This window comes from Acartia tonsa, chromosome 7, assembly GCF_053477335.1.
Source record: "Acartia tonsa isolate MP-2025a chromosome 7, ASM5347733v1, whole genome shotgun sequence".
Taxonomy (NCBI): Eukaryota; Metazoa; Arthropoda; class Copepoda; order Calanoida; family Acartiidae; genus Acartia; species Acartia tonsa.
The window spans coordinates 48278887-48304354 of record NC_137266.1 but is presented as its reverse complement, the minus strand read 5'-3'; the positions used below and the strand labels follow the sequence as shown (position 1 = coordinate 48304354).

Here is a 25468-nt window from a genome sequence, read left to right as displayed (position 1 = left end):
CACCCAGGCAAGTGCCAGTCGCTTGCCAGTCTGTCATTGGGGAGGGTATCGGGGTGCCCCGGCCGCACAAAGATAACGCTCAATGGAAACTTGTATCTAGCCAGGAGCAGCCCAGCCGTGTCCAGCCACAAGAAGCAGCCGTGACCAGAGCTGAAGATCCCCAGCCGCGTGTGCGAGGTAGATGGTTGCCTGGAAGCCTCTCCCATTGGTGGATGGTCCTGTGGGGCCTCCTGCTGGCAGCCGTGTGGCCTACAACCAGCTACGTCCTGGTGGGATGGGACTGTGCCAACCCCACCCACGTCACCTCCTACAATAAAGAAAAGATGTGTAACACGGAGCCCCTACACCAGGAGGTGCCCCTGGGCCATGAAGTGCACGTCCTGCAGCAAGTCAAGGTGAGGGAAACAACCGGGTACAGTTGCCAGCTCACCGTGTCCCAGTGGACATTCAGGTGTGGGGTATGGGGTCACCTCAAGGTGACCTCGGTCCCCACCCTCATGAGGCCAACCAAGATAGACCCAGAAGCGTGCCGAGACCTGGCCAGGAACCGAGTCTACACGCTGCCAGGCAAGACCCAGCCACTGACGTTCCAGCTGAACCATCCCCTGTTCTTCACCATCGACATGGTGGGCGCCCTCGTCAACAGCCCCGAGGGGGTGGGTTGTGAAGGGGAGGACGTCCACTTCGAGGGCCAGCTGTACCGCAATGAATTAGTGCTCCAGGAGCGACGGCTGCTGGTCAAGGAAGAGACCTACGTGGTAGAGGATGGACGGGTGGAGTCCCAATCTGACCACCTGACCCTGGAGTGTCCCCATTCTGAGCTGTCCTGCATCACTGGGGAAGCAACCTACGTGTGGGACCACCTGGGGAGAGATTGCCCCTTGAGGCTGATCCGCAGCCTCCAGCCCAGCCTAGTGATGGATGCATACCTGGTTGACCATCAGGCCCAGTTTTTCATCAACATGACCAACCCCACCTCGATTGTGAACTGCGACTTCGAGGCCCATGCCACCAACCATCCAGCGTTGTTTGTGGCAGCTGACCCAGCCGCGGCTGCGCTGCCCAGAGTGTCGGCCAGGGATGTTGACGTCCCCCTACAAGCCCAAATACATGCAGGTTATATTGGGTTTACCCTGGAAACGCGCATGAAAAGCACAGCAGCAGAAGAAGTAGCGGCCAACTGCTGGAAGCTCCAGCAACTAGACCCGGCCCACCCGGTGCGTGTCCAGGGGAGCACGTTTTCGGTACTGAGGGGAGACATCCTGCTGCAGCTGACCTGCCAACGCCATAAATACGTTGTCCGCGAACACAAGGAGTGTTGGGACAAAGTGCCAGTAGAACCCACAGGATTTGTAGACGCTGTGACACGAGTATATAGTGAACACGCCACCAAGATTCCCTGCTCCTCCACATACCCCCTGACTGTGCACGCGGAGGAAGGCTGGATAGAGTTAACCCCCGCTCCTAAGAAGAGGCCACCCCCGCTGGATACGCCTAAGCAATTGTTGACAGAGCCCTTAGATGACTTCAGTTCAGGGGGCTTGTATTCGCAGGCTGAGTTGAACGACTGGCAACAACTGCTGGCGTTCCCAGCATACAAGAGCGCCATGCTGACCGGCCTATCCTATGGCTCCTGCGTTCAGCAAGGCAGCTGTTCGGCCACAGGAGACCATGGGATAGTGTCCTACAACATTGACCGACTGGCGGAGGAAGGAGAGGCCGCCCTGGATGTCTGGGCTGGATTTAGACAAGCTATCCACGAGTGGGGAGATGGCGCAGCCATACTGTGCTTGCTGTTGTTGATCCTCAAACTGCTGGGGGACCTAACCATCATTTCTCTGGCAGCAGCACAAGGAGGTGTCCGAGCAGCCCTGAATGCGATGTCACAAGTGTTCCTGTACCATCCAACTTTGTATAGGAAAGCTCTGGCTAGAGCCAGGCTCACCCATGCCAAGTCCCGGGACTTTTCAGTAGACTGGGATGCCATTCCCATCGGCAGGGAAGCAGCCGAGGAGATGGTGTCTATGCAATCAGCTGACAGCGGGCATGACTGCCCAGGTAGGCCAGGACCGCCCTCTGGCAGACCCCGCGGCCCCTCAGGAGGACAGGCCGCTGCCCAGACGATCAACCTGGCAGCCAGCGCCCCAGCCGCTGCCAACAACAACCAGCAGGCCCCACTGCTGACCGTTCCAGCAACAACGGTGCCACCTGCCAACCTGACACCTGCCGGCGCCGAACAACGTGTCCAACCAAAGCCAGCCTCTGCCTTCTATCCCACGTTGGGAGCCCATCAACCCTGAGAAACACTCACCACTAGGATTCCATTGAATCATTATCGTTTGTATATATCTTAGCCCTAAGGAGCGGACCGAAGGCCTCAACCACTGTCGGAAGTCTGGTAGGGAAACCCTCTCCCAGCCTTCCGAGGGGAGAGTTGTGGTATTCGGCAACCGTGAGCCATGCCTATGGCACCCCTGAACTGGGGTTCGGTGGAGGGTCAATGGCCCTCCCCCGAGTCCTGGGGAAGGGGTCTGACGACCCCCTCCCTATGCTTAAAATTAATGATTGAATCTGTCATGTTTATTATGGTTAACTGTATTCTTAATTCTCCCCCACCCTTTCCAGGGATGGGGGATCATTATTGCCCAAACTGACTATTGTATATGTGTTATAATGCTTTTATGTTATGATTATTTATTCCTATCCATGTATTTATTGTTTGTTGTATATAGCTTTAGTATCCTTTAAACCTTCAATAAAGTGACAACTGAAATAGATGTTGATTATTATCTAGTGAATGCTAGAGAAGCGTAGCTTCTCTATAGTAAGGTGTCCACGTCTGTCACACTGCCGTAATCTAATTGAACTCCGGTGTCTGCCATTTATCCTCGGCGGATACCACAATACTACTATTTTTAAGCCTTAAAACTCACACCTTTGCGGATTTTTAGCGCAACCTACACCTCCCTTTTTACATTTTTGTCTGACTCATGGATTATTTAAGCTTCGCTTTTATGAATGTTATCATCTTAAATTACAAAGAAAAGTAGAATCTAGCTCACAGGATGTTTGCACATAAATAAAAAGTATTTGTTTGAATTAAGATTGAAGAAAGACCAAACAATTCTACACAAAATTTAATATTTTTGTTACTACGTTAGACCAGAGATCTAAAGGGATAAGACAATGGCCGCTAAATTGATGTACACTCAACTGAATGAACCATTCAAATTCGGTAAAAGTTCCCAAGGATGTCGAGCCAACGAATCAGAAAACTTTGGGGACTAGTGTAATAAACATAAATGTTTCCTTCCTCCCTGACGTTCGAATAAGGATAGAAAATTCTCTACATCATCTTTGTTTATTGGCGGATTCTTCTTGTAATTCCTAATTAATCATTTCTATATAAATATAACTAGCGACTGTGCCCTAGCATTTAGGGGCTCATTATTCAATGCAGTAATAAATGAGCCGGAAAAAGGCCTGAAACCATATCGATGCTTAAATCTAAAAATGAAATAGCCCATAAACATCCCCATACGTATGTGAAGCTTCCCTAAAAGTTAAACTTTATCACTTCAGTAGTTATTGAAACTAAAACTGTTCCCTGTAATAAAGTAAAAGGATGTCTATCTGTACCAAATAATCTTGCTAACCGCTGACCTGATATGGTTCTCCTTTACAGGGTAGCTTCTTATAGGTCCTGGTACGGTTTATAACTATTTTACCTCATCTAACAGCGAAAAACTTTTTTTTTGGTAAACTGCTGATCTTTAGTATTGTCTTAACTGTTCTTTATTTTTAACCTTCGTACAGAAGGAAAGTACGAGATTAATAAAAAAAAATAGCTGTACTACGAAATAAAAAATGTATTTTTTTGCTATGTTTCTTATGTAATATTAATAATAAATGTAAAAACACCCAGGCCTCTCCTTTCAAATTTGTTACAACATTTGTCATGTACAATCTAATTGAATTTAGGATATTTTCCCAACATGTAACATTATACATTCACTTGTACCTCTTTGTTTTTTACAATAAATATTAATTTTATCTTTGAAGACCTCCCACTTTTTTCGCGGATTTTTAATTTTATCACATTTTTTAAAATTAATAATAACAAAATTGCCACTCTTGTAGAAATAAATAATTGGTTGAAAAATATGATGCTTTGAAAAATAGGACTCTACTAGATTGGTCCCAATTAATCAAAATTCAATAAAAACACCCAAAGTTTTTGAGCTAAAACAGAGTTATAAAATATTGGGTACCATTATAATTTACACAAGATAATATTTCAAAGTGAGGGAATATTTGTAAGAATATCATCTTTTGTTAGGAAAATGTTACTTTACGTAATTACATGGCTAAGAGTTGGCTTATGGGATTAGAAAATTAAACAAATCCTCCATGAATATGTATGTATACGTGTACAGAATAACTCACAAACATATATAGAGTACAATTAAAACTTCAAACCAAAAGTACCAATTTCAAAAAGATTTTTTGTATTTTCTTTAACCCCTATTCTGGGGGGGGGGGGTGGCCTATTCAATTTTCTGAATTTCATTTATGAGCAACTTTGATTTGTTTGTTTTGATATCTCTTAAGGTTTCCGATAAAGCAAGAGGATCTTAAAAATACCTCCCCCACCTTGGATTAGGAATTATCAGGACTCCCCTCTTAACCTTCAAATCAAGCAAAGAACCCTTCATTATTTATTTAAAAAGTTAGAATGTTTTTCAACCTTTTTTTAATAAAAGATACACTATTCTAAGCAATCATTTTGATTTCAATTTGTCTGGTGTAGAAGTGAATCATGCAAAATTAGCTTTGGCGTTTATTTTAGTTGCAAGTACCGTATGTTCTGAAGAAAATCAAGTTGACCAAGACCAGCCACCATCACCAATCTACTCGCAACCCATTTCAAGGTAAAATATGTAAGTGTTCTTTGAGTAATCAGTTATTATAAGTAGTAAATGCTTAGGATGTTTTAATGATTTATCTAAGGGAATCTGAATGTAGCTGGACAAAAAGTCTCAAAAATAAGCCTTGTTACGTCATTAAAAATGAGGGATTATCCATCTCTTTTTTAGGGATTATCTTTCCCACTTCTCCTCTCATCTCCCTCATTTTTATGACGTTACATGGCTGACTTTTGAGACACTTTGTCCAGCTACCTCTGTATTTGAATGGACATAGGGGCTAGTAAATTAGCTTAAAGCTATGCCAAGATTTGAATCTTAAATAGAATAGCCTAAAACCATCACAGGACCTATGTAAAGCTTACTTAATATAAAGAATCCAATTGGTTGAGTAGTTATTGAGATCTTAAGTTTCAGAAAAAAACATTAAAACTACCTCCTATTATAAATTACAATCATAATAAACTAATAAAGAATAAGAAAGTTAATAGAATAAAATATTTTTCAAAATTTCTGGATTTATAAATTTAAGTTAAACTTATGGAGATGACCTGTTTACATTTCAATTCAACATTTTCCTCTATAGAGAAATATTGACATGTATTCTAGAAATAAAATTTTAATAAAATATAAGAAAACAAGGGTGACAACATCCATAAAAGTAAAGTTCAACAAATCAGACATTATCCAAATAGAATGGCTTGAAGTGTACGACTTAATTATATTAATAATAGTAGTCCTAGAAATCAGCTTTTAAAAAGTTGAGTTAATGATAATAATTGAAGAAATATTTTTCTACTTACAATAGGTGCTATTTGTAAAAAAAACGGTTGATTTTTGGAGGGCCTAGCGTGAGTGTAATAGTCTCAGTGAAATCGTCATATTATCTATAATACAAAGTAGAACGATGTCTGTCTGTCTGTCTGTTTGTTTGTTTGTAGCGAAGGATCTTTCTAACCGCTGAACTGATAGGGTTCTCATTTACAGGGTAGCTTCTCATAGGTCCCGGGAAGGTTTATAACTATTTTCTTGGGGGGAGGGACACCCCTAACCCCCCCCCACCCAAAAAAAAATGAAAAATACCCCCCCCAAAAAAAAAAAATTTCTTTTTAAAACTAAAATTAAAATAGTGGGGTCGATTACCCCCCCCCCAAAAAAAAAAATCCCTCCCCCCAAAATTTTTTTTAAAAATTTTCTTTAAAATCTAAAACACGAAAAATTAGTTTGATGAAACCTCTTGGGGCGAAGCCGCTAGTAACTTTAAAAGTAAGCTGGATGTCTAAACCTATATTTTTTGTGCACACTTGTGGGTTTAAAGTTGAAGCTAATGCGGCATGCGCGGCTGAGGCGCGGCTGCAGATCTCTGACTTTATGGACAGTATACGTGTACCTATTTCTAGCAAAGATGTATTGCAAACTTTTTAAATCATGAATTATTTAAAAATTGCGCATTTTAGTACATATATTTCCAAATAGTAAATATATGTACTAAAAGATTTTTAGAAAGACGATTACTCCCACAAAATGTAAAAACAAGGATAACAACATCATTATACTATGGAACCTTAAGAATCATTTTAATTATAGGATCCTTATTTCAACATTGCCAAATTAAATTATTGCTCTAGGGAATTTACACAAAAGTCAAGTCTATACATTATTATCCTATTATATAAAGTAGTAAGCTTTTTTGTCTTTACACTAATCGCTGAACCGATATTGTTTTCATTTAAAGTGAAGCTTCCTATAGGTCCAGGGAAGCTTTTGAGGGAAGGTATCTCCACCTTTCAAATATAAAAATACCCCCCCAAAAACAAATTATTTATCTTTTTAAACTTTAAATCAAATTAAGAAGGGGTGTTGAATCCCCCCTCCATTTAAGTACCCCTTGAGTCTTCAAGGGGCGTAACCGTAATATATAGGAATTGGGGGTTGGTAGCTCAAAATGATTCCTAAATGGGTATAGATAAACTAAATAAAACAAAATCAATATAATTTATAATATTATCAAAAAAACAAAATGTAATATATCTTTGTTAAATGTTTATTGATTAAAAATAAACATCTTAATTTAGTTTTCTGAATAATTTAGATATAACATTATAATGTTTACAAATGTAATGGATAATCCACAATTTATTTATAATAATAATAATATTTATTTTGGAAATTCAGGAAAATTACAATATTGCATATTTATACAGTTAGCCCACTGGCTAATTGGAAGCAATCGACACCAAATAATTAATTGGGTGTTGTTTGCTTTCAAGTGTGAAATATGATAATTTGAAAATTACTTTCTTGTAATATAAGCAACAATAAAACATATCCAAAATTAACAAATTTTAAAACATGGTGGCCCTAATGGTGGAAAACCTGACCCCGAACAAGCACAACAAGCATTAAGAAATGGTCTGCATTCAACATCTTTAGTTGCCAAAACAGTTGCCCTGCCCCCAACATTTAGTTGGGGACAAGGACAACTGCCACGGCACTGGATTCCTGGGATGTTTTGGCATTTTCTATAACAGTCGTTGGGATAAGTGATGCCATTAGTGCCGCAGACTGGGCGAAAGATGCGGGGACAGGCACAGTTTCCTGCATTTGTGTTGGTTATGGCAAGAAGAACAGTAAATACAAACAGTGTAGCTCTCATCCTAAAATTATAAATTTTTAATAACATTGCTTAGATATATTTGATATCCTATATAATAAAGTAGTAAGGTTTTTTTCTGAATCTTAAGATTTCAGTAACTACTGAACTAAAAGAGTTCTTATTTGAGGAAAGCTTTACTTAGGTCCCAAAGAATGGTTTTAGGCAATTTTATTTTATGATTTTACAAATAGGGTATTCTAAGTCTATTTTTCTGCCCCCTTTCTTACCCCCTTGAGTCAAGAGCCCCTAGATTCTAGAGGCGCGCAGCCGTTAGTGATGTATGTAACATAAAAATGTCCAATTAAGAATAATTTTGTAAAAAGAACAGCAATAAAATATTGTTTGAAAGGATTTACAAATATTACCAATTAAAACAAAATACCTGATATGTCTGTATGTTCAATGTTGATAAATGACTGATTTAAGATTACACTAATCAGCCTTTAAATACCATACGTTTACAAATGGGCGTGTCAACATAACCTTTTTAAAAGCGAAGCTTTTCTATAATTCGGGTCAGTCCGTCCGTCCGTCTGGAAAGGATAGCTTATTACATTGATCTAGGCATGTTAGAATTGTCCTATCGGTTTCAAACTTTGCATAATGATTCTTGTAGTAGTTTAGAAAGCGTAGCAACTCTATGTTCGTTACTAGAATGTCCAAAAACATGTTTATTTTTTAACTTTTTCAACAACAAATTTTTATTTAATATAATTATCCGATTGATTTTACTTTTTTAATACTGATTCTTAAGACAACAAAGCACAATGTTAAAAGCAAAGCATCTCTATATTAAAGTCGAAAACACCCTGTATTTATGCAGTTTTCAACGAATTAACTAACAACATTTAAACTTTTATATATTTATATTTTGTATGTTCAGTTCTGACACTCTACAAAAGTTAATGTTCGTTTGTCCTATAGTTTTAGAGCTTCGCTTTTATGGATGTTGTCATCCATGTTCAAAGTCACGTATTTATAAATCTTTCTTCTAAACTAAATATATTAGTAACCTGGCCTCAAAATTGTCCCTCTTTCCTTAATTTCGGGCTTATATAATAAGAGATATAAGTTTTCCGGAATTGTAATGTAGGGAGTAGATTTGAAATCTGCATCAAATTTTAAGGATTTTTTATAAAATTCGTTTTTTGTAAAATTCTTTATCTAAAAGCGGAAATTCATTTTAAGTTAATTAATTTTGACCAATAGGATAGGTGGATTTTAACCCATTAGTGCCGAACCGGGTTTTAAAACCCGGTGCCAGAAAATGGAAAAAAAACCGGTTTCCGGCTTCATAATTGCATCATTCTCAGTATGAATCCCCCCTCTACTACCCTGGCTTTCATTTCCCCCTGGAGCAGGCAGTTTAGCTTACTTCCGTTTGCTGGTATAGATCAACAAAGTTTGAAAATCATGACAATTCAAAATACCCCATCTAACTTTTTTGTTTTTATAGTAAAGTCGCTGATTTTTTTCGTGAAATCTAATGTTTATTGACAAGTACATCTATATGTGAATTCGTTTTATTCAAATTATTATTTTTTATATGATTTTTTTATCGTTTTTTTACGCCCTATTATGACCCGGTTCGGCTTGGCCATACATACCCGAAAATTTTAAAACCCGGCTCGGTTTCGGTTTTTATTACCCGGTTTTAACTTTTCAACCAATAAAAATAACAATTAACGTCATTAGTAAGGGTTTGAGCCACCATAATAACCCTAGTAATCTCTATAGGTGTCACCCAATAGTTTTATGATCGTTTTCTGATATGTAACACCCAAATTTTATATGTTCTTTTTTTGTAGTGTGTGTCTTTTAAAACTTCGAGCAACGGGTTTTTTTACCCGAAAACGGCGGCACCTATAGCCGAAACACTAAATTTGAAATAAATCGCTTCGTATTATACTTGTAGCTCTTTAGATTACATGAGGTTGTGTAGTTTTCAATTACGGATCGTATCAAAGTTCTAAAAAGTGTTCATCTCACTTTTGGCGTTCAAAAATTACATTTTTCGATTTTTGGTCAAAATAACCGGGTTTATACAGGTCAACCGGGTTTTAAAACTGGGGGAAAGCACCAAAAACGGGTGTTAATGCCTGGTTGGTATTTATGGCCAAGCCGAACCGGGTTTTTTAGCAACTTTCCTGTGCACGCCACTAGAGCAAAACAAAAAAATACGAATTCCGTTTTGACCATTATAAAGCTTCCCTGAAACTTACAGCTCGATCGGCCCATAAAAGTGGCGCTCGGCACTAATGGGTTAAACTACCTGCGCTCTAATTGGTTGAATGATGTACGACATCCAATCAGAGCGCAGATTTTTTAAATCCACCAATCACAGATGCCAAAATTAATTAACTTAATTTGTAATTCCGCTTTTAGATAAAGAATTATACAAAAAACGAATTTTATAAAAAATCCTTAAAATTTTATGCAGATTTCAAATCTACTCCCTACATTACAATTCCGGAAAACTTATATCTCTTATTAGTAGCGAAGCTACTCTATAATTCACTTTGTCCGTCCGTCAGTCAGTCCGTCAGTCAGTCCGTCAGTCCGTAACGCTATGGGGGAAATGGGATTTACTCAGCTCCTATAAAAGATAGAATTCTGAAATTTTTTGACAACATTCCCATCATTAAGGAGCACAATTAACTATAAAACATCACTGGCGGTCGGACGGCTTTTTAGCAGGTTTTAGGCTATTTTTAGATTTTCCACATTTTCCCCCATATCTTTGGTGTTTATGGTCCGATTTTTAAAATTCTTTCAGTTAAAGATATCAAAATTAAATTTTCCGTCGTTTGGAGAAAACAACAATAACGGTCAGACTGCCTTTTTGCAGGTTTTTAGCTATTTTTACATTTTCCACCATATCTTTGGTGTTTATGAACCGATTTTCAAAATTTTTTCAGTTATAGATATCAAAATCAAATTTCCCGTCGTTTGAAGAAAACAACTATGAAGGTCAGACTGCCTTTTTGCAGGTTTTTGGCTATTTTATATTATTTTTTACATTTTCCCCCATATCTTTGGTGTTTTTAGTCCAATTTTCAAATTTTTTTCAGTTAAAGATGTTAAAATTAAATTTCCCGTCGTTTGAAGAAAACAACAATAATGGTCAGACTGCCTTTTTGCAGGGTTTTGGCTATTTTCAAATTTTTTTACATTTTTTCCCATATCTTTGGTGTTTATGATCCGATTTTCAAAATATCTGTTTTTGATATCAAAATTAAATTTCCCGTTGTTTGAAGAAAACAACCATGACGGTCATTCCCATCCACGAAATTTTGTGCTTCGCTACTTATGGATGTTGTCATCCTTGTTATATAATAAGTAAGATAAAAAGGGTTTGTTAATAATAATATTCTTGGACTTGCCTTTTAATTTATAATTACAACTACAACCTCTTAAATAGCTCTATGTTTGACTTAGACCAAAACAAAACGTCAATAAATATTTTGGTAGCAATTCTCGTAAAGATTTTGACAAGAAAAACATACAGGCATTTTATAAATTTAGTAATGTATATAAAAAATCATGATTTAATTATGTATTCCATTTAGATTTATAACCTTGTATGATAGTAATGTGCTGCGCCCTACTCTGATTTTAAAATAAAAGTAATAGATTTAGGATAATGAGATATCCAAACTCAAACCTGCCCCTTCTCGAAAGAAAGCTGACATGTTACTTACTCCGCCCCTTAACATGACTGTTAGTAAGGTTAAATAAAGAGAAGGGTTAATGGGCGGAGATATTTTTAATTTTATAATAAATTGGAAGGGGTAAAAAGGGGTTATATGCTAAACGCTACTATCATATTATATAAAGTAATAAGAACTTTTGTCTGAATCTTAAGATCCTAAACTAAACTACTAAACTAATTTGGTTCTCAATTTCAGGTAAGCTTTACATAGGTCCTGTGATGGTTTTAGGCCATTTTAGTTTTGAGGTGATTTTAAACTTTTTTCTATCTCTTCTTTGCATCTTCAAATACAGAGCCACTAGATGCTAGGTGACTAGATTTGCCATGATTGATCACAATTATCCTTTCTTTATTTAGGATATATGCAGAGGATGAACATGTAGGTATCTGGAGCCTACCAGAACAGGTAGAGATAGATAGATTGAGTAGCAGCTTATAGTTCTTATAAAAAAATGACGTCATAAAATACAAATGACCAATGATAGGCCAGTAAACATTATACCATTGGTAAATTAAAATGTTTACTGGCAGATTATTGGTCATTTTTATTGTATAGAGTCATTTTTATTGGCACTATAAGCTGCTTCATAGATAGATATATAAGTAGATGGATAGATAGTTTAAGGAAAACACTGACCAAATGAAGTTTCCTTGTGTTTAAATATATATCTATATTAATATGATTAAACACATCAAACAATATATAATAGCCAAGAATATCAGGGAAAATAAAAGCACGAAAATCTTAAATTATGTTTCTCTAAAAGTTTTAGACCAATGAAATGGAATACTAAAGTCCAAAAAATTCTATTAGGAAAAGAAGGCATAAAAAAAATTATATTATTTTTTACTAGAAGCTACGCCCTTAACCTCCAGGGGCTGTGTATTTAAAGGAGGAAAGAAAGGGGCAAAAATAGCCTAAATCCATATAAATACTTAATAATAGAACTAAAATAGTCGAAAACCATCACAGGAGCTCTGTAAATTGCTTCCCTAAATTGAAGAATTCACAGAATAACAAAAAAAGTTACAAACTAGGATAATTGTCAAATGGCTTTAAAATTAGATAATTTTATTCTCCTATAATAACTTTATCCACATATATGAATTAAATATAAATCTATCTATGTTACTATCTACCTATCCCCTGCAATCAAAATTATATTTTGTAACTTTGAAAGTTTTAGCAAAACTTTTCTATTGTCTTCATGGGTAAAGTAACACAAAAACAGATAATTTTTCATGAAATTTTAACTGTTTCTTCAGTTAATTTTACTATTTTAAATTTGTTAAAAATCAATTTTTAACTTTTTAAGGCATCCTGGTAATTTTTTTTTTTTTTTTGGAACAAAGTATTTGTACTGTTTTAAGGCTGTCAAACGGTAAAAAATTTAAAAGTCTTCAATCCCTCTAAATTGTTTTGAAGATTTAAATTATATAGTTTGTCTCAGATTCTATTTATTTTTTTGGAGAGAGCTACCCATTTAAATAGCCAAAACTAGCAGAAAGATGGCTGAAAGATTTAATACAATTTTTGTGAGACCTTTTGTTTTTTATTAGATAGACAGACAGTCATCTTTCTGCTTTATATATTGAACATTTTGAACAATCATGCTAAATCTTAACACCAAAGTTTAAAATATAATCTCTGCACATTCTATTTTAATTTTCTTTAAACTTTACTAATTTATATCATATACGTCATAAACCAAAATTAATCTTTCTCCTCAATGCATATACACCAGCGGCTACGCCCACCTAGAGGCCTCTAGGGGCACTTGAAGGAGTGTGGGGGAAGGGGGAAGTCAACCATACACTTTCCAATTAAGTTTTTTAAAACAATTTTTTGGAGATTTTTTTTTTGCATGGGTAGAGGGTTGAGGTCCCCTCCCCAAAATTGTAATAAACCTTCCCTAGACCAATAAGAAGCCCCACTGACAAGAAGATGTTTGTTTGTGTGTATGTTTTTGTATTTTTAGGAATTAAATTTCATAATACTTATATTTTAGAGTTTACAATAGTACAATAGCCTAAAACATGCTATAGGAACTAAAACAAAGCGCACCTGAAAATCATAGACATTCACAGACATTCACATTCACAGACATTCACAGAAAAAGAAAAAGAAAAGGCAAGCAGACAAACAAAATCACTTATGAAGTAGAATTGCTACTAAAATAAATTATAAATATAAATTTTTTAAGATTTAACTGTAATTTTAGCTCATTTAAATCAATAAATGTAATAAGTATAGATGTCTAACAAATTCCTGGCCCCATCAAGTCTTCATTGTCTTCTAGCAAATACCTTTTTGCTTTTTTTGTAGCGACTGCTGTGTTAAGTGATATTTGCTATGTTTTTGGCTGATATTCAAAGACCCAATATTGAAAGTCGGCACAGCGCCCCCACCTGTTGATTTACTCTAATTTTAAATCTAATATAAATTGAATTATTTTGTGTTAATCTTCAGGTGTACAGGAAAGCTGTGAAAAAAGGATTTGAGTTTAGTCTGATGGTTGTGGGAGAGAGTGGCTTAGGAAAGGTAATATTTTTTTCTCGTATTCATTCGAATCCGGTGGATAGGAACCGGTTCTCATCCATACGAAAAAAAACTATGTCTAGCATCGTATTATATCCAGCTTTCTATGAATGGAAATTTTCTCACCTTTATTTTATGAATTACTAACTCTTGATTTCATTGAGGAATACAGCTCTCGACCTAAATCTGTTGAACTTCTTTTGGAATTTATTTTATTTTATTTTAAAGAAAAGATTTATAGAAACCAGTACTTAAACAATTTAAGATACTACTTTTTCTTAACAAATATATTTAACTAACAAACCCCTTACTTATCTAATTTACCTAATATTTATTGCTTAAGTACTGGTTCATTAAAACATAAAAATACCAAAAACAGTAAGAAAAATATCCAAAAGAAGTCAAACCCAAAGAGAAGCACGAAAATCAGCTAAAATTTTTGATCGTAGATCCCAATCTATAACAGGATTTAGTAACCATGATTTCAAAGCAGGTGGCCAATCAGTTTTAACAGGCTTGCCAATATTGTCAATAAGATATTTGCCTTTAGGATCTGTTCTTGATAATGTATCCGCTATTAAAGCTGGCAAAGTTGACACTCTTGGAAGATGTTCTACATATAATTTAAAAGGTGTTGAACCAGCGATATGATTTATTACTGACACTATGAGACTGGTAAAAGGATCCTGACGAGATCTGCCATTGATAAAGGCCCAAACAACAGCAACATTATCCACCATACATACGACATGTTTATTATGTATCATCTTGTAGTTATGATAAATTGAAATAAGGACACCAACTGCTTCTAAAAAAGTTGTCTTGTTTCCAAACTTTTTTCCATCTTCATCGAATAACTGTAAAATAAACTTCTCTGGCCACATTCATTGTCCAATGTAGAAAAAATCAGACATTTCACTATGAGGCATAACATAACCAACTGTGCCTATGCCTAATTCATGGTTACTTGTTTGAGAAGCACAACCTGCGGCATCTGTTACAAACACAATGGATTTTGCTGGAGGGCACTTATTCATATCAGATATAGGGAAACCATCTTTCAACTCCTCTAGAATATACAACCATTGATGTAAAAGATCAATTGTATCAGCGTCCAAGAACAGAGGTTCCATTTCATAGGAATTTTTTAAATCATCTATTACAGGAGTTCTAAAAAACTTTAAAACTGGGCACATTTGAACAATAAAATTTATCATACCCAAAAGTTTCTGAAGTTCATTTTGTGAAACTTTTCCACCAGTAAGAATATCTGATATATAATTACTATACTTGATTCTTTTCTCTTCAGGAAGTGACCATGACATATTTATAGTATTAAAATAAATACCTAAAATCACTCCTTCTTGTTGGTATAAAAAAGCTTTGTCTGGTTTGTCTAACGGAGCTAATGGTAACTTGATTTTTTCAGCTAAATCCAAATAAACTTCAACAAACTTTTTATTCTCAGCTAATGTTTTGGTCATGACAATCTGATCATCTAATTGACGTTCTAAATACAATTCTATTGTTTCACTTTTAACTTTAACAATGTCAGAAAAACCTTTATGTAACCTGTCATAATTTGGTACAGCTGATCTTGCACCAAATACTTGTGAAGTTTCAAGAAAATATTTATTTAACCAAAAAAAACCTTGCAAGAATAAATGATCAAAATGGGTTGGAACAAGTTTATAGGCACTCTGGTGATCTATTTTTGACAAATAAGCTCCTTTTCCAATAGAGTACAACTTTTTTGCCACCAAAGACGGACTAGACATCACTACTTTTGTCATTAAATTGTCTACTATTGCATCATTGAAACTTTTTCCTTCTGGTGCACTTAAATTTAAGATGGGTCTAAATTTGTCTGTTTGTTCAACAACAAACAAACTATTTATTCTAAGATTCACTATTGGAGGCTGATCAAAAGGCCCAGAAACATAACCTTTTTTTATCATGGTTACCAACTGATCAGTGAATTGACAACCAACTTTTTATAAACCCATATTCTGTGCATTTGAATCAAAAAGAGGCTCTATACGGTCAAAATCAACTAGTGAATTTGCGCCATATCTTAAATCATTAATAGTTTGTAAAACTGATTCACGTTGAGGTAAAGACAATTTTTCTTTAATTTGTAAAAACTCACTTTCATAAGAATTAGCACAAATTGGAGTATTTGGACTATATCTGCCAGGTAACGGTCTAGAAGGAAATTTAACCCAAAAATCAGCATTTGGTTCATCATTATAATTTTCCAACAGAGGAATTTCAGTATTTTTTAAAGGCTTTGGTAATTTGATTAACTCTTTATTTACTGGAAAAAATCTCCTCTTCTTTAGCCAAGATTCCAAAACATCTCCAGGTAAACCCAAATGACTGAATTCAACATTTCCTTAAACATTCACATTGTCATTTTAAAACCAGCCCCCCAATAAAATTAATATTCCAAATTTTTTTCTGAAAATAAACACAATTATTATTGACAATTTCAAAATAATGATAAATATTATAAAATAAATCTATGGATTTATAAATATATATATATTACTGGGATAAAAGACGACTATTAAAATCAATAAAACTCTTTAACTATAAAATAGTTAGATAAATAAAAACAGATTAAAATGGAATAATAAAATGCTTAATCTATAAAAAGATAAACATGTTTTAAAAATCTATCAAAAATAGATATCATAAAATACAAAAATAAAATCTGTATAAATGTATTAATTCTAAGCTCGATATAACATAAACAAATGAAAACTACCATAGCTAATAATAAAAGAAAAACTTAAACTATTATTTATAAGCTAAAAATAAACAAACAATAAATAAAATCAATTTTTTGGATGACTGCTGTTTTTGTGGCCCTGGCCGCAAGGTCTACCATTTGGCATTTTAACAATACAAATGTGAAGGTATTTATTCCCTCCATTTGTGTCGTGGCACTTTCTAGACTTAGAATCAAAAGAGTTTTTTGCAGTTTTTGTCAGAATTGAACACACGACAAATAGTTCTTACTGCAATATAGGAAGCACCAGGTTCTGAAGGTGTCCAAGTTTCTTTGATAACCTGTTTCATTTTCCCATCAACATTTTTATTAACCACGGGAACCAGCTGAACAAAAGAACATTTTTGATTGAAAGTACAAAAACTTCGGAAATGAGCATCTAACTCTGAAAATGACATATGCGGTTGTTTCTGAGAAAATCTAATTGCATTTGTTTGCAATACGCTATCAGTGAACGAAGTACAAAAACTCCCTTGGTCTTCATTTGTATTGTATCCAAAAGAGTTAGGAATATCTTTTAACCAATCATGTACTAGAAAAAATTTCCACAGAGGTTGGAGAGATTTGTCCCAAGGCATAACTCTGTCCTTCGCAACATATAAACCAAAAAATGCAGCCTTGAAATTTCTAATATTTTCAATGTCTTCTAAGTAAAGAGAAGTTAAAACAGTTTGATTTCCACTCTCATCTCGTACCACATTTAAACTTGATAATCCACCATTTGTTTTCTTTACATTTTCAGGGGAAAACATTTTTACAGAGAGAATTGTGGAATCCGGTTTATGAAGCTCTTCAAAACCCTTCATTAATATCTTATTTGTCAAATCCAGCCTAGACAGATCATAGGTATTAATGGGAAGTAACTCTTTGTCATCATAAAAATGAGCCGCTTTAACAAACATTTCTTCAGAGCTTATAGTTGGACAGCGATCAAATCTCAATGGATGAAGTTTATCTTTAAGATTATCCATAGTATTATTATCCCATGACTTGACAGTGTGTATTTTAATAGCATTATCCTTTAACTTGGTTTCTAGTGTAGAAGGTTTCTTAATCACTTTACTCTTTGCCTTACAGTTTTCAATAGCTAATTCACCTATTGTTAAGTAAAAATAACACTCAGGGATTGGACCTTCACCTGGAGCTAAATCAGGAAAAATGGTTCGGAATTCTGATGCTGACATTGTTGTATCCATAAGAACATCAGATCTTTTATAGTTCATTCTGTTGTTATTAACAAAATTTGAAGTATTTTGAATAACAGAGTTTGACGGCAAATTTAAGAAATGATTATTGTTTGATTGTGATTGAAGATTGCTGCTTGAACAAGCATAACTTTGATAGGTTGGACCGGAAGGTAAATAAACAGGAGCCTTTTCAGTAGACTAGTCAAAAATTTATAATAATGTTATGAAAATATAAAATAAAATACTTAGTTACATAAAATATAAACTCCTTTCTTTTTGATTAATACCTATTTAATTTATATATGACTTATTTAAAGAAGATAAAAAAAAAAATTAAAAAAAAATTTCTCATTTTTAAATATTTAAAAGAAATTAGAAATCATTGATCAAACTATAAAATTTAATTTTTACAGAACAAAATAACATTATTATTAATCTATCCTGTGAATTTAGAGTATGATAAACACGACCTTGTCTTCTCAATTGACTTGTTCCATTGTGGTATTCGGCAACCGTGAGCCATGCCTATGGCACCCCTGACCGGGGTTCGGTGGAGGGTCAATGGCCCTCCCCCGAGTCCTGGGGAAGGGGTCTGTCGACCCCCTCCCTATGCCTAATATTAATGATTGAATCTGCCAAGTTTTATTATGGTTAACTGTATTGTTAATTCCCCCCCACCCTTTCCAGGGATGGGGGATCATTATTGCCCAAACTGACTATTGTATATGTATTATAATGCTTTTATGTTATGATTATTTATTCCTATCTGTGTAGTTTTTGTTTGTTGTATATAGCTTTAGTACCCTTTAGACCTGCAATAAAGTGACAACTGAAATAGATGTTGATTATTATTTAGTGAATGCTAGAGAAGCGTAGCTTCTCTATAGTAAGGTGTCCACGTCTGTCACACTGCCGTAATCTAATTGAACTCCGGTGTCTGCCATTTATCCTCGGCGGATACCACAACTTTTGGTGACAGCTGTGTGAGATTACGGCAAACCACAAGTGTAGAGCAGACGCGCAGCTGAGGCTAAGGTACTCCCAGCAGTGAAACTGGCAAAACTGACACAAGCAACCTGAATTACCCACCCTGGATAGCAAGGTCTAACTCTGCATCCGGCAGTTGTGGACGTGAAACAGCGAAACTTGACGAAGAACCGTGAGAAGCGCCGACATCTAACGGAGAATTGAGCGCTCAAAGGGCTGAAACAGGCCTGCGGACCGGCTGAAACAAGCCAAATAAGTGTAAACGGCTGAAAATAGGCCAATTTTACTGCAAGAGATAGCAGGATCCGAACCAGTGGCGCTAGCAGGACGGGACATTCCCTGCCGCCATCAGCCGGATTTGGATCAGCGGCGCTAGCAGGACGGGACATTCCCTGCCGCCGATAGGCTGAAACACGCCACATAGCTGCGAGCTGCGAGCCAACATACGAGTGTAGTGCACCAAAGCAGAGAAAACTACGTCAACTCCAAGTATCCTGGGAGGCTACAACGCAGCCACCCATCTAGAAAAACAGATATTATATCACATTGCAGGGATTACCACCCTGGTGTGATGGCTAAACAATAGATTTATGAGCAAAGATTGGCAAACAATTTGTTGTGTTGTGATAAAACTAAAAATAGAACAGGCTTGGATTTATTGTGTATTGTGATAACAACTAAAAATAGAACAGGGTTGGTAAACAAATCCGTTATGTAATTGTGATAAGGACAAAAATAGAAGCTAGATGTAATATAACAAATGCCCTGATACACAATCTAATCACCTCAAGCCTACAGCACAACAACAATACACCCCTTATCTCAGAGGAAAGGGAGGGGCCCACTCTCCACTGAAGGAAATACAATCAAGGTGACATAACAGATAAGCCTAGGATTAAGGAGAAAGGGCACCATTACTTCATCACACAGTTACCTCAAACCCACAGCACTCCCCCCTTCCTCACAGGGGGAACGGACGGATTTACCCCCGTCCCCTCACGCGCTTCCCCCCTCCTACCCACACTAGACTAAGTCCGCCCACGGTGTGGAGCTAGTGGCCGGGAACACAGAGCGCCATTTACGGGTAGCGCAACGGAGTGCGGAAATATCATAAAATTCAACGGACAAAGCGGACCAATGAGAGAGCGAGTTGAGGGATAAGTGCGCGTTTTACCTGTGTGCGCGGATTTGACGGTGCGTAAGCGCGTTGCAAGGACAGGAGATTTCACGCACACACACACACACCGGAGCGGAGCTACTCCATAGCATCTAACAGAGGTATTTTTAGAAAATAAAGAATTACAAGCTTCCTCCCCCTATCTGTAGTGTGATAAAGGAAAACCAAATCAGTTCCTGACAGCAGTTCAGACCCTCAACACCTATCTACCCCTACCAGCCTACTCTACAACCTCAGAATTCAACTAGTGATAAGTACAGCTAAGTTATATCTTTGTAACTAAACTACCAACCTAGTGATAAAAACAGTGTTGGCTGTTAGGCTAGAAAGCCTCAAGTGACAAACCATTATCCTATTGCTTTATAACTTTGTGTCCCGCCGTTGAACCGTTGACCCGATGGAACAGCCGCAAGCGCCAGGAGGCGACCAGGCCCCAGGATGGCTCCAGGATGACCCTCAGCCGGCTCCAGCCGAGTACCGCAAGCTGATGCTGAGTAACCTGCCAGAGTATAGAGGACCGCCCAAGCAATCCTGGAGTTCACATATCCGCAGACTCGAGATGTCATGGGCGGCTTACCGCGTGCCACCCCATGACTCCCTCAACCGCCGCAATGCCCTCTTACTGTCACTGGTAGGGCAAGCGGCGGAAATGGCTTCTCATCTGTTTGGCGAGGCAGGCCAAGCCTTGACCTACGAACAGGTCAAGGCCGAGTGTGAAATGTTATTTCATCCTGCTTTTGAATCCCAAACGCTTAAACAAGCGTTTAGGGATTACAAGCAACACTCGACAGAACCTATACAAGCATACATATCAACCAAGTGTGCCTTGTATAGGGACGCCTACAGCCATGAGGATCTCGAGTTGTTAGTGGACGAATTAAATCGTGGCATTCGTAACGCTAATGTGAAACGCGAGATGATGAGTCATGAGATCACGAGTGTACCTGAGTACACTCGTAGAGCCATGTTCACCGTCACCATGATTACCAAGCAGCTGAAGGAGGGTGTGTGCCTAGTGGACTCTACCGACGGGCTCACTGGATCGGCCAGCATCCAGTTGCCCCAATATGACGAGTCGGAGCCAAAGGAGATTGGCGCCTTGGCTCCGGGTCTCCACCAGATGGGGAAGGTCGCTCCAGATGACAAGGTTCCAGGGCGCTGTTTCCGCTGCCAGGGGAGAGGTCACCGAGCTCGAGACTGCCCGACGCCTATGGAAGTTAGCCTAGAGGAGAGACGCACCCAGCCACGCCGTGACCGTTCTGCCAAGTGCGAGCGTTGCCACTATGACGGTCACACGGCGGCCGAGTGCAGAGCTGACTGGGCCCAGGTAGCCAGCCGCAGGCGCACCGCCGATAAGGGTGCCCCTCCAGGGAAGCCCAGCAGAGTGGCCCATATGGAAGGGAGCGCGCCCCCAGCACCACCGCAGCAAGCAGCCGCCCCCAAAACCGCGGACCGAGCCGACGGGATGCCGCAGTTTGGGACCGTTCCAGCTAGGATCAACGTACTGGGCGGCGCGGCTGAACCCAACCGGGTTGGCCTGGGCTTCAGTCTCAACCACCTGGGGCCGGAGTTGGTGCAACCCTACAACATCGCCAAGCCAGAAGTTCTGAGGCCCCAGCCGTTTAGCCTCAACATGATGGAGCCTGCTCGACCGAGCCTACCCAGCAAGAGTGGAGGGGCGCTACCCAGCGTCACTGAGACGGTGTACGGGGAGGCCCTGGCGGCCGCTGAACGAGAGAGGCAGGAGGTGCTAGCCAGCGCATCAACATCGATGTATGGGGCGCCGCCACCTGTGATGACTGGGGGGTGCTATCCAGCGCCTCCCATCTGGAGCCTGGGGTGACAACCGTCGCCGCCACCGAGATACCTGGATCCTGGAACGAGCCAGCCTCCAACCTGGTGCCTGGGGCGACAACCGTCGCCGCCACCAAGAGACCTGGATCCTGGAACGAGCCAGCAGTCCCAGAGGAAGGGGTGACACCCGTCACCCCCAGCCAGCCAGCGCCACCAGCCTGCAGGGAGAGCCCAACTACATGCCATCCAGCGCCCCCTGCCATCCGAAGGAACCCAGCTGCCCAGCACTCCCAGTCGAGCCAGGATAAGTTAAATTTGACAAATGTGTTGTATCCAGACCATTGTAAAACCCCAGCCTTGCCTGTGCCCCCTGCACCAGAGGCTGGGGAGATTGAAATTTGGGGATATAAGGACTTGCCTGTGCCACATGCACCTGAGTTCCTAGGGCAGGGGAGGGACGTGAGTCAGGGCGAGCCTGTGCCACACGCACTTCAGCCCCATGCCACTGGGCATGCCATGGACAAGGGAAGGGACCACTTGGGGCTAGGGGAGCCGACACCCAGGCAAGCGCCAGTCGCCTGCCAGTCTGTCATTGGGGAGGGTATCGGGGTGCCCCGGCCACACAAAGATAACGCTCAATGGAAACTTGTATCTAGCCAGGAGCAGCCCAGCCGTGTCCAGCCCAGAGAAGCAGCCGTGACCCGAGCCGAAGATCCCCAGCCGCGTGTGCGAGGTAGATGGCTGCCTGGAAGCTTCTCACACTGGTGGATGGTCCTGTGGGGACTACTGCTGGCAGCCGTGTGGCCTACAACCAGCTACGTCCTGGTGGGATGGGACTGTGCCAACCCCACCCACGTCACAGCCTACAATAAAGAAAAGATGTGCAACACGGAACCGCTACACCAGGAGGTGCCCCTGGGCCACGAAGTACACGTCCTGCAGCAAGTCAAGGTGAGGGAAACAACAGGATACAGTTGTCAGCTCACTGTGTCCCAGTGGACATTCAGGTGTGGGGTATGGGGTCACCTCAAGGTGACCTCGGTCCCCACCCTCATGAGGCCAACCAAGATAGATCCAGAAACGTGCCGAGACCTGGCCAGGAACCGAGTCTACACGCTGCCAGGCAAGACCCAGCCACTGACGTTCCAGCTGAACCATCCCCTGTTCTTCACCCTTGATATGGTGGGCGCCCTCGTCAACAGCCCCGAGGGGGTGGGTTGTGAAGGGGAGGACGTCCACTTCGAGGGCCAGCTGTACCGCAATGAATTAGTGCTCCAGGAGCGACGGCTGCTGGTCAAGGAAGAGACCTACGTAGTAGAGGATGGACGGGTGGAGTCCCAATCTGACCACCTGACCTTGGAATGTCCCCATTCAGAGCTGTCTTGCATCACTGGGGAAGCAACCTACGTGTGGGACCACCTGGGGAGAGATTGCCCCTTGAGGCTGATCCGCAGCCTCCAGCCTAGCCTAGTGATGGATGCGTTCCTGGTTGACCATCAAGCACAGTTTTTCATCAACATGACCAACCCCACCTCAATAGTGAACTGTGACTTTGAGGCCCATGCTACCAACCACCCAGCATTGTTCGTGGCAGCTGACCCAGCCGCGGCAGCGCTGCCCAGAGTATCGGCCAGGGATGTTGATGTCCCCCTGCAGGCCCAGATACATGCAGGTTATATTGGATTTACTCTGGAGACACGCATGAAAAGCACAGCAGCAGAAGAAGTAGCGGCCAACTGCTGGAAGCTCCAGCAACTAGACCCGGCCCACCCGGTGCGTGTCCAGGGGAGCACGTTCTCGGTGCTGAGGGGAGATGTCCTGCTCCAGCTTACCTGCCAACGCAACAAATATGTTGTCCGTGAACACAAGGAGTGTTGGGACAAAGTGCCAGTAGAGCCCACAGGGTTTGTAGACGCCGTGACACGAGTGTATAGCGGCCACGCCACCAAGATACCCTGCTCCTCCACCTACCCCCTGACTGTGCACGCGGAGGAAGGCTGGATAGAGTTAACCCCCGCTCCTAAGAAGAGGCCACCCCCGCTGGATACGCCTAAGCAGCTGCTGACAGAACCCTTGGATGACTTCAGTTCAGGGGGCCTGTATTCGCAGGCTGAGTTGAACGACTGGCAGCAACTGCTGGCGTTCCCAGCATATAAAAGCGCCATGCTGACCGGCCTGTCCTATGGCTCATGCGTTCAGCAAGGTAGCTGTTCGGCCACAGGTGACCATGGGATAGTGTCCTACAACATCGACCGACTGGCGGAGGAAGGAGAGGCCGCCCTGGATGTCTGGGCTGGGTTCAGACAAGCTATTCACGAGTGGGGAGATGGCGCAGCCATACTGTGCTTGCTGTTGTTAATCCTCAAACTGCTGGGGGATCTGACCATCATTTCTCTGGCAGCAGCACAAGGAGGTGTACGGGCAGCCATGAATGCGATGTCACAAGTGTTACTGTACCATCCAACTTTGTACAGGAAGGCCTTGGCCAGAGCCCGGCTCACCCATGCCAAGTCCCGGGACTTTTCAGTAGACTGGGATGCCATCCCCATCGGCCGGGAAGCAGCCGAGGAAATGGTGTCCATGCAATCAGCAGATAGCGGGCATGACCGCCCAGGCAGGCCAGGACCGCCCTCTGGAAGACCCCGCGGCCCCTCGGGAGGTCAGGCTGCCGCCCAGACGGTCAACTTGGCAGCCAGTGCCCCAGCCGCTGCCAACAACAACCAACATGCTCCACTGCTGACTGTCCCAGCAACAACTGTGCCACCCGCCAACCTGACACCTGCCGGCGCTGAACTACGTGTCCAACCAAAGCCAGCCTCTGCCTTCTATCCCACGTTGGGACCCCATCAACCCTGAGAAACACTCACCACTAGGATTCCATTGAATCATTATCGTTTGTATATATCTTAGCCCTAAGGAGCAGACCGAAGGCCTCAACCACTGTCGGAAGTCCGGTAGGGAAACCCTCTCCCAGCCTTCCGAGGGGAGAGTTGTGGTATTCGGCAACCGTGAGCCATGCCTATGGCACCCCTGACCGGGGTTCGGTGGAGGGTCAATGGCCCTCCCCCGAGTCCTGGGGAAGGGGTCTGTCGACCCCCTCCCTATGCCTAAAATTAATGATTGAATCTGCCAAGTTTTATTATGGTTAACTGTATTGTTAATTCCCCCCCACCCTTTCCAGGGATGGGGGATCATTATTGCCCAAACTGACTATTGTATATGTATTATAATGCTTTTATGTTATGATTATTTATTCCTATCTGTGTAGTTATTGTTTGTTGTATATAGCTTTAGTACCCTTTAGACCTGCAATAAAGTGACAACTGAAATAGATGTTGATTATTATTTAGTGAATGCTAGAGAAGCGTAGCTTCTCTATAGTAAGGTGTCCACGTCTGTCACACTGCCGTAATCTAATTGAACTCCGGCGTCTGCCATTTATCCTCGGCGGATACCACACCATTACTGTTACTTAAAACTCCATTACTACTTTGATAAAACCCATCAAAAGAATAGTTATCAGTAACTGTTTGTGTTGATGGAGGAGGTGGAGGTGGACAAGATTCCTGACTTTTAGTTGGCAATGGTGGATTAGTGCTCTGTAAATGTAGCGAGATTACTGATGGAACACTTGAAATAGCTGAGTTTCCAGTAATTTGATGACCCAATTGATCACTTATTTCTAATTCTGCTGTAT

General features: G+C 40.3%; 1 protein-coding gene across 1 annotated transcript in view; it reads left to right on the top strand.

Moving 5' to 3' along the window:
• The window catches only part of LOC145324591 (septin-1-like), a 65690-nt gene that overhangs the window by 14005 nt on the left and 26217 nt on the right, over positions 1 to 25468 (top strand). Inside the window, exons 5-7 of the mRNA XM_080167172.1 lie at positions 4850 to 4931; positions 11651 to 11699; positions 13764 to 13835. Of these exons, the coding sequence (XP_080023298.1) occupies positions 4850 to 4931; positions 11651 to 11699; positions 13764 to 13835 (203 nt within the window). The remainder of the gene's footprint in view (positions 1 to 4849; positions 4932 to 11650; positions 11700 to 13763; positions 13836 to 25468) is intronic.